This window comes from Macaca mulatta, chromosome 9 (genome assembly GCF_049350105.2).
Source record: "Macaca mulatta isolate MMU2019108-1 chromosome 9, T2T-MMU8v2.0, whole genome shotgun sequence".
NCBI classification, from domain to species: domain Eukaryota; kingdom Metazoa; phylum Chordata; class Mammalia; order Primates; family Cercopithecidae; genus Macaca; species Macaca mulatta.
The window spans coordinates 35,730,071-35,743,952 of NC_133414.1; the positions used below are offsets into that span (position 1 = coordinate 35,730,071).

The 13,882-nt window shown below is 38.3% G+C and overlaps 1 protein-coding gene across 50 annotated transcripts in view; it reads right to left on the reverse strand.

Moving 5' to 3' along the window:
• The window catches only part of PARD3 (par-3 family cell polarity regulator), a 717,956-nt gene that overhangs the window by 231,757 nt on the left and 472,317 nt on the right, over positions 1 to 13,882 (reverse strand). For 27 of the 50 annotated variants that reach the window (XM_028826180.2, XM_077946211.1, XM_028826181.2 and 24 more), the window contains 2 exons: positions 7,132 to 7,282; positions 524 to 713 (listed from right to left, as the gene is read on the reverse strand). In XM_028826180.2, coding sequence (XP_028682013.1) covers positions 524 to 713; positions 7,132 to 7,282 — 341 coding nt within the window. Of the gene's footprint in view, positions 1 to 523; positions 714 to 7,122; positions 7,283 to 13,882 lie in introns of all 50 variants that reach the window. The other 23 variants (XM_028826178.2, XM_077946214.1, XM_077946207.1 and 20 more) reach the window with 1 other exon arrangement.

The following is a 13,882-nucleotide window of genomic DNA, read 5'->3' on the forward strand; positions in this document are numbered from 1 at the left end:
GGAGTGCCCCAGAAGTCACTATGTTAAAAGCAATTACAAAGCATTTTAAACAGTATGGTTATAGCACTCTGGAAAAAAACAAAAACAAAAACCACACACTTAAAAAAAAGCCTCCTCCCACTCTTAGAACACATCAACTGTTAGTTTTGCAAAGTTATCTAATTGTTGGAATCGATTTAGGGAGATGACAAGAATTTAATTGAAAAACAATGCATCAAATTAACACAGATGTGAAATAAACCATAAATAGTGAAAAACAAATGAGCATGGTTTTTTGATTGGTAGTAGTTCTGTTGTTGTTTTGGTTACATTACTAACTGTAGCTCTTGAAGGCTAAAACAATTAAATTTACAGGGTTGGGGCAAAATCTTTTATTAAAAGAGTGATAATTAAGTGTATAAAAACCATTAAGACAGAGCATGGCTAGTAAAAAAATGATTAACTGTATTTAGTGGTAAGCCAGTTAAACATAAGATGCGACTGTAATTAATTCATGTTGTCCAACCCTGGACGATGAGCTTACCAGTCGGCTGAATCACTGATTGCAGCCTTGGCCCAAGTACCAGCATCTGCCGTCACGAACCCCACATCATCATGCGAGCTGGAAGAGGACTGGTCAGAGAGATGTGGAGGAAGCACTGGCAACCTGTCATCTTCTATAATGACAGTGTCATCTTGGGGCATATTCACTGTAGGGGACAGCTGGTATTTACCTGTCCAGTGAAAAAAGAAGAGAAATTCTAGACATCGATCAAAGTGTTACATCTATTAATTTTAATACTTTGCTATATTAGTAAATGTCTAACTTTCCATATATCTGCTCAACCTGGTAGAACAAAACAGAATTTAGCACATTTATTTTTCATAAATGATTGTCAAACAGAGACCTCGAGTCTATACCTCTGATGCTACAACTGTATAGCTCAGGGCAACGCATGCAATTTTTCTGGTTTTAAGTTTCCTAAAGCCAAAGATACTCTCTCAAATGTCTTCTAATGTGAAAATGCTACACGCATTCTAAACTATGAATGTCTTTTGAAAAATTTTACCAGGAAATTTACAAAGAAGCCCCACTAACTTGCATTGTTCATTCATTCATTCATTCATTGAGCAACTGCCGCAGAGCACGTACTGTAAGACACAGTCTCTGTCCTTAAAGGGCGTATGCCCTAGTGAAGGAGAAAGAATTACAAGCAGTGATAATTGTATGGTGGTGTGAGAGATGAGCCCAAAGCCATTCACTTGTGTTGTAATTGCCTGGGTCACTGCGGGTAGAAAGTGCTGGAAATCTTGGCAAAATTAACATCAGAATTAGGTCAATATTATCTTTTCTGCCAGAAGAAATGATGACATTTATTTTAGATACCAGCAACATCATTATTAAATGCATGATGGAGAAAAGTCCATGGTGCAGTCAGGTGACACTTAAAAGATGAGTATCACCAGAAACAAAGCCTAGAGAGATACCTGGAGTGATCTTGATGCAAAAAATTAGGAGCTGAGTGGCCAGAGGTTTTTCAGGCCATGACTGAGGATGTTGGGATGGCATACACAAGCTTGAAGGATTTTTAAAAGTCTGTATGGTATTGTTCTAGACATTTCAGCAAAGGAACATAATTTATTTAAATTGCTACATCTTTTCAGGATAACTCACAAAAAGTAAACTTGCTGGAGATTTCAACTGCATTCCTCATTTAACATCAACTTCACTATTGTAGTAATACTGTAAGTTCACTGAAACCTCTTCTCAGCATGTTACCAAGAAAAACTTTCTACTTTGATTTCAAATGCACCCATTTTGACAAACTATGAAAATTAACAGCTTTATATAAATGCTAATGATAAAAATGTAAATCAAATGTAATACTTAGCCATTTCCCTTACCTGAATTCAAATTACTCATTTATTTCTAATACAGTGTTAGAATATTAGGATAGAAACCTGTTCAGCAAAAGTAATATTCATCAATAAGATAGGACTTTCTAGCACTATTAGCCAAAGAAATGTTTCCTTCTCAAGACATACTTTTTTCTTCAAAGCATATAGAATTATAAAACCAGTTACCCCAATGGACAACTCACCACTGATGAGGCATGTCACAATATTAAATACCAAGTCCCCACACGGGCATAATTTTTTAAAGGAAATATTACAGTATAATCATAGTGCATTCACTTTTAAACACAAAACTAAAACTCCTGGTTTTACACAATATATTCTGAGAGATGGCCTAATAAGCAATATGGAACACTGAAAGGTGCATATGATTTTTTTTTTTGTAATCTGTTGTTCTGAGAAGAAATATTGTACCTTAACTGTTGTGATACAATATTGTATACATAAATAAATGGCAAGAAATCTTCCTCATAGTAAGAAAATAATTTAGCATTTTTTTTTCTCACCCATGATTTGAAAGGCTAACATTTCACAAGATTTGAAAATTTCTATTTTCTGCTTCTTAACATGCTTGCCAAGAATATAGTTTTGGGTTATGGCTCCAAGATTATACCAGGGTAACGGACAGCTAAAAAACTTAACTACATATTCTACTAAGCTCCACCAAGACAATACAACGATCCCTTAATTATGTTTGCTAGTAGTTGGCACATCATAAATGTGAAATCTTCTATGACTTCAGAAGGCTTCAATTTATTTTTGATAGGTTAATTTTCCTCTTTCTTCAACTAGTTAACTAGTGACCTACAAAGTAAGTAAACTAGTCAGTATCTTGTAAAGGAGTGAAACAAGGAAATACAAAATGTTTGTTCACTAAACATTTATTCATTGGTAAATTTACATAGAAGGTAACACCACATATGATACTAGAAGAACACCGTGCCAGTGACATTACTCACAATAAAAACATTAATGTTCCATTTTTCTATGTCAAATTGCTAACAAGATAAAAATGTTCTAAATATAACGTCTTCTTAAACTCACCACATATATATGAATATACAAACTACTGAGATAAATTCTGAAATGGATACAACAGATTTCAGTTTTGTTTTAAAAAGAAAAATTTTTCAGCTAAAAAAGTTGAGAAAAAGTTAAAGTCCCAGGCTTACAAATGACAACGTGTGATGTCTTGTATGAAATGGATGTGCTGGTTAAATTAGTTATGCCGATCATCCTCGTTGCTGTTTTTTGTTTAGTTTGGTTTTGTTTTTTTGAGATGGAGTCTCACTCTGTTGCCCAGGCTGAAGTGCTGTGGTACGATTTCAGCTCAATGCAAACTCTGCCTCCTGGGTTTAAGCGATTCTCCTGCCTCAGCCTCCCCAGTAGGTGGGACTATAGGTGTGTACCACCACATCCAGCTAATTTTTGTATTTTTTGTAGAGACAGGGTTTCATATGTTGGCCAGGCTAGTCTTGAACTCCTGACCTCAGGTGATCCACCTGCCTGGGCCTCCCAAAGTTTTGGGATTACAGGCATAAGCCACTGTGCCCAGCTGCCTTGTTGCTGTTTTTGATTGTTAGTTAAGAGAGACCAACCATTAGAAAAATTAAGGCTTTTCAAAGGAAGAATCCTATGCAGGCAGGCCCACTACAGATTACTTTCTGATAAATGTTCAGGACTATTAGAAAATCCATGATAGTGGGAATTCTGTCAAAAGAGATGACAGAGAAATCTTGCCTTTGGTTACAATCCTGGCTGACCCCAATAAAAGCTAAGGAAATCCTAATCAGGTGTGACTCATGATAAAGAAAAGCATGCATCCAAATTTTGGTTCAGAAGTACAGAAAGTGTGCAGCTTCTGTTAAGTTACTTAATTTATTTGCTCCATAACTCCCCAACATATAAGGTAAGTCGGTTGGAGTACGTGGTTTGAAGGCTGTTTTCAAAGATTTAACGTCTTTGATGTTTTTAGTCACCGTAGGTGCCAGGATAGAACAAGATATGGAGACTTTCGAATATCTGCTTACAGATGTAGATAATTATACATTGATACTAATAAAGAATGAAGATCTCAGCATTCCCTAGAGAAGGCTATTTTTAGAAAAAGGAAATAGCCAAAAACAAAGTAAAACAAAAAACATCCTGGGATATCAGGACTTAGTTCCTTCATCTGTTAAGTGGGAAAGTGTGACTGATGGCATCTGACATCCTTCCAACTCTAGAAGCTCTTCCTTTTGGGGTATAGCTTTTAAAAGCCTTTCTCCAGGGATGTGTTCACAAAGGAATGCATCACAAAGCCTCAAAGCTCCCTGCAGCCTAGAGTCCTACACAGGTGATTGATTATTCCATATGAAAATTCAACCTGTTAACACAAAATTAATAACTCCCTAAGGTAATGAGCCAGAATTTCAATACAAAGTTCTTTTTGTATCATAGCAGATCATGAAGTAAATACCTTCACCTCCACCAATGTCTACATAGGAGTGATTCCAAACATTTAGAAGACAATTATTAACCAAACAGTCTGAGGAATTTCCACATGCCTAGATAATGTGCAGTTCAATAAATACTGTTGTTGACGGGCGCGGTGGCTCAAGCCTGTAATCCCAGCACATTGGGAGGCTGAGACAGGCGGATCACAAGGTCAGGAGATCGAGACCATCCTGGCTAACACGGTGAAACCCCGTCTCTACTAAAAAATACAAAAAACTAGCCGGCTGAGGTGGCGGGCGCCTGTGGTCCCAGCTACTCGGGAGGCTGAGGCAGGAGAATGGCGTGAACCCGGGAGGCGGAGCTTGCAGTGAGCTGAGATCCGGCCACTGCACTCCAGCCTGGGCGACAGAGCCAGACTCAGTCTCAAAAAAAAAAAAAAAAAAAAAAAATTCCTGTTGTTATTGGTTTAGAGGAATGGAAATCCAATGTTCTAATGTCTTTGGAACTACGGAATTCATGACTCAGAAAAACATACATCCAAATTTTGGTTCAGAAACTGTGATTTGTCAAGTTTCTTAAATTTTGTGCCCCATACCTCTCCTAATGCCCTGTTTGGGCGTTCTGTTGCAAGGTAACATCTTGAACAGGATTTCTAACTTTAAGTGGTAACTATATCACAAATCGCATTTGATTATTATGGCCAATGATATTAGAATAAGGACTGACGAAGAGTGAGGAATTTTCAGATTTGCAAAACACAAGATGAATCAAAATACGCATATACACTTGTCAGGGTAAAACTATTTAGAATCCCTAGTTTCTGGTACAAATTGTAAAAAATTATCTTAAGAAAATATCCAAATCACAAAAACATCAACTTAGCCTACCCTTAAATAGTAATGCATTTGTCATCCCCAGCCCAAAGTGGTAAAAGGACATACACATCACAAAACAGAGAACTGGGAGAGAAGTTACTGCCCTGAGGAAGCATCTGGAGTATTAAGAGTTCATTACATATCTAGCAGAAGGAAGAGGAAACAATGTCAACTATAATGCAAACTGAAGAGGACTAATAAAGCTGTAGCTAACAAAATCAGGGCAACAGACTAGGAAGAAAATGAATGACTCTTCAACTCATATATACAGCATTTCAAAAGGTCACTAGCTGAATTTAGGGATTTTTTTTTGGTTTGAGTTTTAGTTTTAGTTTTTCGCCTTCCTCTGAAGCATCAGGGATTGGAGGCAGGACGCAGGTTACAGGAACTGGTGGACCAATGGTCTGATTCAGTATGGCAAGTCCTATGTTCCTATAATAAAGGGGAAATTACAGCATATCACTTTGTGTGCACACATTATCTAGGGACACATGCACACTCTTTCTCTCTAAAGGGGACTGAAATTTCATCAATAAAAAGATAATTTAACAAAGATAAAGTTTTATACCAAAGCCAAGAAAGTACGGAAAAACCAACAGCAGTGAAGAGAGTGGTAAGTAATAAGCAAAGATTTAAAAGTGAGAAACTATGTACAAAGCCTTTCACCTACAGGTGTTCAACCCAATAGGTGTGGCACTCTTCCCTGATGTTCACTTATGCCAAGCAGGTAAAAAGAAAAATGTTGACAAAGTAAAACCAGAAAGCTGGCTTGTCTAAGTTCCACAAGTAACAAGACAAGAAATTACATATTCAGCAATTTTTCTAAATTAGAAAGCTAGAGAGATTAGAGGAAGAAAAACAGACAATTCTACTAGACATGTTTATGTATGTTTTTGATGATGCCCAGTAGAAAGTTCTTTGAAGGCAGAGATTGCTTCTTACTCATCTTTGTATCTACAGCAAAAGTATATACACAATGTCTTGCCAATAGCAGACTTTCCATAAACACCCACTGATGAATAAATTACTGTTTCAATGAGGCTCCATAATGGAAACTTGAATTATACCAAATCTGCATTAAATGTACTCAAAATAGAGTTAAATTTAGGGTTTTACTTTAAATGAAAGCCTTGTAAAATATACCAGTAATAAAAGTGCTTTATGTCAGGTGTTACTTTAATCAAAATGACTTCTTGTGTTTTAAATTTGAAAACTCTCACAAGCTAATCCCAAGATGAGCAACTCAGTAAATCCAACCACTCCTGTGGCAAAGCAAGTCTTTATTAACTGGATCTGTTAGTAGAAAGCTGAACTGCTGCAAAGCAAGTGCTAATAACCTCATTACCCACTGGGAGCCATGCAGATAGGATGGTACTGAATCCAAACAAAGGATGCAGAAGACTAGTTTCGGGATTTTAAAACTAAGGCTTCGGAAAAGTAAAATACAATTAAAATACAGTAACATCCTATTAAATACAAATCAAATACATGTGAATATTTTACATATGTGTGCACATATCTATATATACATATTTTTTCTCCCCCTCCAGGCAGTACCATTGTGAATGATACGTAACTTTTGAATCCTTCTTGCCATAAGCCAGTAAATTTTTATTTCTTTTTAAACATAGCTTCACTTATTATTTCAAGTAAGTAAAGAATATCTTGATCACTGGAAAACATTTCTATATGATCCCTTTCTTTTTGGTTCTTTCCTCATGTTACAGGATCTACAAGTCACTTAAATCAATGGGTTGATTTACCTCTTCACATGAACACTTCCTGAATGATTTTAATAAACCTGTTCTCCTTTGTCTTGAAAACATTATATTTTTATTTACATTAATATTACACTAATAACCTCTCAGTAAACCAATGAAAACATCAAAATAAGATGTGATAAACAGAGTTTTACCTGACTCACCCATTATCCTACTGAGGGCAGCATTTCTGCTAGGCGATTCATCAAGCCCCTCAATCCCACTGTAGAGGGAATGGGAAATTCTTCGTTCTCTATCATCCAATGCTGTTTCAACGGGCAGCTCAGGTCCAGGGGGGCTCCCAGGTGACTTTAGCTACAGAGTAAGGGGGGTGGGGGCAAAGAAAAATCAGTACCTGGAGGCCCATGAGCAGCATGGGGGAATTATAACAACTTGCCCAAGGCCTGTATCCAACAGGGTACCAAATGAACTAGAACTTTTCACCCCGTACCAAAATAATTTGTGATGACAGCTCTGCCTAATGACCACCTTTCTGTGCCACTTTATACCATGCCTCCCATGAAGTTCTGTCAGATTTCAACCACTGAGGGAAAAATATGTATATTTAAGGCTTTTTAAAAATCAGAGCTTGCTGTTTATTTTTCAAATTTGACTGTTAGTGTCTGTTTAAGTCAATTTAAGTTACAGTGTAATTCAGAATTCTTTACTAGATGTTACTCTATAAAAGGTGTGCTTTATCAGAATGGAAGCTGCAATTTAGCTACAGATCTTATACTTATGGTATGTAAATACATCTAACAATTAGCACACATTTTTCCATGTGTGCTGGTGGAATTATTACCTACTCTACAAGACCTAAAGACTCTATTTATCAGCTCACGTGTCTTGAACAACACACTGATTTTAAATTCCTCCTGCTAGAAATTAAGAATAATCATGGTATTATCTTACTGTAATGTTTAAGACAGCAGCTGCAATAATCACTTTAGTAGTGTGCAGAACAATATGAAAATCGGGATCAAATATTCTAATAAAGCACACAAAGAGGATTTCAAAAACATATACAATCTAATAAATAAGCAATGAATGTATGTCAATTTCAATGACAATAAATTAAAATGGTATGGGGCATTTCTTTAAACAGTTAGCTATGTCTGATAAGTCATATTTTACATAAAAATAATATAGTAAGAAATTCACATTAGTAAGGCCTTCAAAAAAATCTGTTTTAAGGAAGAACAAAGTACATTTAACTACAATCCTCACGACGCAGGCTCTGAGGTTCGCCACAAGGATGGTATGATGCTTTGGTGTTAGCCAGTCAGGGATGGCCAATGTGGGGGAGTGGGCAGGAGAGCAGCACCACACAGCACAGCAAGAGAGAAAGTGCTCATCTCACACATGAAATCACAACTGTCGCACTTCCCTCAGCTGAACAAATTATTATTTCTGTTAGAAGCTATCATCTGTTTAATATAAATGAGATATTTAATGAAGTTCCGAATTGTAGACTTATCTCTCCCAGTTTGATAAGCACTGGGGAGATTTAATGCATTGAAGGGTCAACACAATTACAATTGGAGGCACGTCAAACTGCAGGAGAATAATAAACTTGCAGCTCTAGTGAATTAGACTCAATAAGGTTTAAATTGTGAAATGAGGATTTGTTTTATTAGGTTTTTTTTTTTTTTTTTAAATTGTAGATTACAACTGACAGCTTTACTGAAAAGTAAATTAAATATTCAAGGTCTCTGATGTAAAGAAATAAAAGAACAGTTTCTAAAAGAATGTAATGCCTAAATTCCACGAGACTCTGGAGAAGTTTAAAAAAAAAAAAAAAAAGCTAATAAAACGAATACCCTATACCATTAAGAACAAGTATGGCTTTTCAATGAACACACACACTAAAAAGTATACCTACATAAAGACTTGCTATATAAGACTCTAAAACAATTTATCAAAAACATATCTTGAAGCTTGCCTGAAAAATGTATTTAATTGAACTGTATAATGCTGCAATGTTCTACATGATAAAACCTTTATAAAACTTCTTGAGACATCCCTAAGTATCCCAAAAGGCTATTTTAAAATTTTATAAAGCCAAATAAAAATTCTGTTAAAAAGTAGTACATGCATGTTTTCTAGAGAAAAACAGTAAGACGTCTGTTCAGAAAAAAACCAAGCACTTGAACATTTTCATGGGAAAGATTCTCCACCTCCCCTACCTCTCTACCCATGTTTAATTTGCATCTCAAAAGACAGATTTAAATGAAGACATCAATAGTTGACTACATAAATATTTAACAGAAGATACAATGGCTTTTAATTTCTTTTAAAAAAACTGATTGGGGTTACAGTTTTGTTTTAAATCTTTTGGTGATTTTTTGCTGTTGCAAGAACACCAGCTTAGGAAATGTTGGAGGGGGCACCAGTGGCACTGAGGAAGAGAGGCAACCCCAGTGGTCCTGGGAGAATGGCTGGCCTCTGCTCCCCTGACTGCTCTCACGCCCTTGCAGGTTCCTTATATTGAAACCTCATTAAAATTAAGCTTCAGTTGGGTGCAGTGGTTCACGCTTGTAATCCCAGCACTTTGGGAGGCCGAGGCAGGTGGATCACGAGGTCAGGAGTTCAAGATCAGCCTGACCAACATGGTGAAACACTGTCTCTACTAAAAATACAAAAATTAGCCAGGTGTGGTGGTGGGCACCCATAATTCCAGCTACTTGGGAGGCTGAGGCAGAGAATTGCTTGAACCCAGGAGGCAGAGGTTGCAGTGAGCCAAGATCGCGCCACTGCACTCCAGCCTGGGCAACAGAGACAGACTCCATCTCAAAGGGGAAAAAAATTAAGCTTCATTAGAAGAAACCAAAGTAAGCACAACTGCAATTTTCATTTTGTTGTCTATCTGTGGTTTAACATGCAAAAATTTTCTTGACTCCAGCTAAATACAGTACCCTGTAGCAGTGGCTATTTGGCCCCTCAGTTCCATCCCAAGGAAAGTCTTTCTACCTATTAAAGAACAAAAATAGCTTTAGGTTGCAGCAAGATAACCCACACTTGTAGGAGTGTAAAGTGATATCGTTTTTTGCTACAGTAACTTGGAAATATATTACCATAGGTAAAAAAAAAAAAAAAAAAATCTTATTTTTAACTCTTTGAACAGGCCTTTATTTCATGTTGTGGTCACTATCCCAAAGGAAATAATAAGCTAAGTGAATAATGAAAATTCATGTGAATTTATCTGCGGGGCTTAATAAAATCTCCGTTTGTTTTAAGTATGCATCAGCAAGTCAAATAGTGTCCTTCACCTAAAGAAAACGTATCCCACCATCTCCACTAGAAACACTGAAAAGTTCGTATTGGAATGGCCTTAACCCCCTTCAGCAAACCTAAAACTGGATTCTCACTGGTGATTGGCAAGATCATATTATTCAATATTTCAAGGTTTTTTTTTTTTAGCATGTTGTATTTATCCCCAATGCCTAGCGTAGAGCAGGCACTGGCAGAATAGATTAATAAATTCATTCCTAAAAGTGAGTGAGTCATATTTTCCTTAAAACACACTACATTATGTGGAAACAGGCTGTTAAAACTGAGGACACAGCATGATGTTGAAATTAAAAGACATTTAACCTGGATTACAAATATACATTCTGGAAAATACTAGCTTCCAGAGGACAGGTGAACACAAAGCAACTAATGAAGAGACAGATTTTAGTTTTCGAGGAGAGTGAAGGAAGATTTAGGGTACAGTTTCACATTCTCTTTTCAAGCAGAACCACATTTATTTTCCTTCACACCCCCATGAGGGCAATGGCAATAATCAGAAATGTGAGGTGAGCTCCTCAAGTCAGCACATGGCAGAACCAGAATTTCACTGATTACATCAGATTGTAAAGCCCATGCTTTTATTGTACAGTATTTCCCAACGCAACTGGGATATAAAGTGCCTGAACAACACAATCACAGTCAATTAGATCCACTCACTTGTGTAAGAGAAACAGACATTTTGCTTCTAAATTACTTTGCCACCTATGTTGGCCTTGCAGCCATTAAAGCAAATCATTTGACCTCTTTGCATTTATTTCTTAATACAGAAAATGAAGAGATTCATAAATGATACCTTTGGCCCCTTTCCTATTCTAACATACCTTTCCCATTTTAAGAGGATTAAGCCTAGAGAAAGAATTCATTTTAAAGTCCTTGATGACTAAATCCCCCCATATGAGGTCTAAGACAGAAAGCTCACCTGACGATATTCTCTACTGGCACTAAGAAAAAGCTTTATATAAAATCACTTCTAACATGGATATAATAAAATGCCTGGAAGTTATGTTAAATTACAGTAATTTCTACAAATATTAATTTCCTTAAAATATTTAAAAATCAGCATAATTCTTATATAGAGGCTATTTTCAACACTCAAGGAATGATGCCTGGTATTTACTTGCATTCCCCTCCAGACTTGTTTAAAAGTCTTCAACAAATGTGTCCTTTGGAGTAAGTGAAAACAATTTTTCTCTTCTTGCTTTGTATATTCCAAAACTGAAACAATGTAAAAGAATGCCAGGACTCAGTTTTTCTCTAAAAAAGTGAAACAATCCTTTAAGGGATTTAAACAATGGGAAGCCACCTCTTTTTCTTTGAAGAAAGGAAAAAGAAAACAAACAATGATTGCTTATACAATGTTTTTAAGTGTAGTTAGGTGAGACCATTAGATCTATGGAAAGAAGGAAAGCAAAGGAAATAAGAATTACTGCCTCCAAATTCATCTTGTTTGCCTTGTCTGAGGGTGACTTTGGAATTTCAGTTTCTAACACTAACAAGACCTCTTTTTCTTTAAAAAAAAAAAAAAAAAACACACACACAACGCCAGATGGTGGCGGGTGCCTGTAGTCCCAGCTGCTTGGGAGGCTGAGGCAGGAGAATGGCGTGAACCCGGGAGGCAGAGCTTATGGGGAGCCAAGATGGTGCCACTGCACTCCAGCCTGGGTGACAGAGCGAGATTCCGTCTCAAAAAAAAATTTTAAACAGCCAGACTCTCCAGGGTTGCTCTTCCTCATTCAGCCTGTGCTGATGGGTCAGGCCTGGGTTGGATACCAGCGATGGATACATAGGAAAGTGGTAGATGATCAAGTCCTGGCAGTCTCAGAATCCACAATTCCAGCAAAAGAAAATCAAAGAGGAAATCACGATAGTGTGACAGCTGCTGGGTGGAGGGGAGTACATGGGGCTATGAAAATACATTGGAAGAGAAAATGGAAAATGAAAGACTGTGTAAGCCTTTGCTAGGATGAGGGGCAGATGGACGCAAGTGGAAGACCTAGAGGTGTGAAAGAGCATCCCATGTCTGAGAAATTACCAGAAACACTGAGTAGCTGGAGCAGAGGTGCTGCAGGGGCTGTAGGGCACCGATGACAATCAGGCATGTCCCAGTGGACCCCACAATGGAGACTGGTTGATCCTGGAGACGTGGAAAGCTCCCAAAGGGGTTTCACCAGGGACTGACATGATCAATGTGTTTTGTAGAAAAATTTGCCTGACTGCAGTGCAGAGAATGGAATGAGGGAGAAAGCCTGATTGCAGAGAAACCCCTCAGGGAGCTGCAGCAATGAGCCTGGTGAGAGGATGAGGTCTGAACTCAGGCAGTGGCAGAGGGGAGAGACAGGAGCAGCTGAGGGAAGAGAGATTTTAGGCCAGGCGCAGTGGCTCACAGACGTAATTTCAGCACTTCGGGAAGCTGAGGCCAAAGGATTACTTGAGCCCAGGAGTTGAAAATCATCCTGGGCAACATAGTGAGATCCCATCTTTAAAGAAAAAATTAGTTGAGTGCGGTGGTGCATGCCTGTGGTCCCAGCTACTAGGGAGACAGGTGGCCTCATTGCTGGAGCATGGGAAGTCGAGGCTACAGTGAGCTGAGACTGCACCACTGCACTCTAGCCTAGGCAATAGAGCGAGACAGTGAGACTCTGTCTCCAAAAAAGAAAAGAGGGAAATTCTAGAGGTAGAGGCAACAGGCAACAGGCATATTGACAGCATTGAGAGGGTCATTTGGGTGACCCCAGATCTCTGCCTTCTACAACAGAAAGAATGTGATCCCTTGTGAATTAGGTGCCCATAAGACAGAGCAGGAAATATTTCCCTAGGCAGGTGGACAGTGGGATCTGGTGCCAGAGTGGAGTTGTGAGCTGGAAAGAGGATGATGGTATTCATCCTAACAAGTGGTTTCAGAGGACCATGGAGTGGAGATCAGCTAGGGAGTATGAGCAGAGTTAAAAACAAAGAGACCCGGAAGGGCGCAGTGACTCACGCCTGTAATCCCAGCACTTTGGGAGGCTGAGGTGGGCAGATCACGAGGTCGCGAGTTTGAGACCAGCCTGACCAACATGGTGAAACCCCATTTCTACTAAAAACACAAAAAAATTAGCTGGGTATGGCGCATGACTGTAATCCCACCTGCTCAGGAGGCTGAAGCTGGAGAATCACTTGAACCCGGGAGGCAGAGGTTGTAGTGAGCCAAGATCGCGCCACTGCACTCCAGCCTGGGCGACAGAGCGAGACTCTGTCTCAAAAAAAAAAAAAAAAAAAAAAAAAACAGACAACAGACCCAGAGGAACTCTGAGAGACAGGAACAATGAAAGAACAGACAGAAAAGAGGAAACTTTAGAGAAGACCCCGAGTATGGTAGCAGAAAACTAGAGACAGTAGATAGGAGACACTTTGAGAATGAAATAGTGCCTGCATATTCCTGAAAGGCCAAGCAAAATAGGCTAAGAAATAGCTCCCGGAGAATCTCTCCAATGTGTCTTGTCAGGACTAATGTTAGGGAAATACAGGGCTTTAACACAGTAACTGGTGAAGGGAGCTGACAAATAAATTCAAAGAAAACATATTGGACCAGGTGAGGTGGCTCATGCCTGAAATCTCGGCACTTTGGCAGGCTGAGGCCAGGAG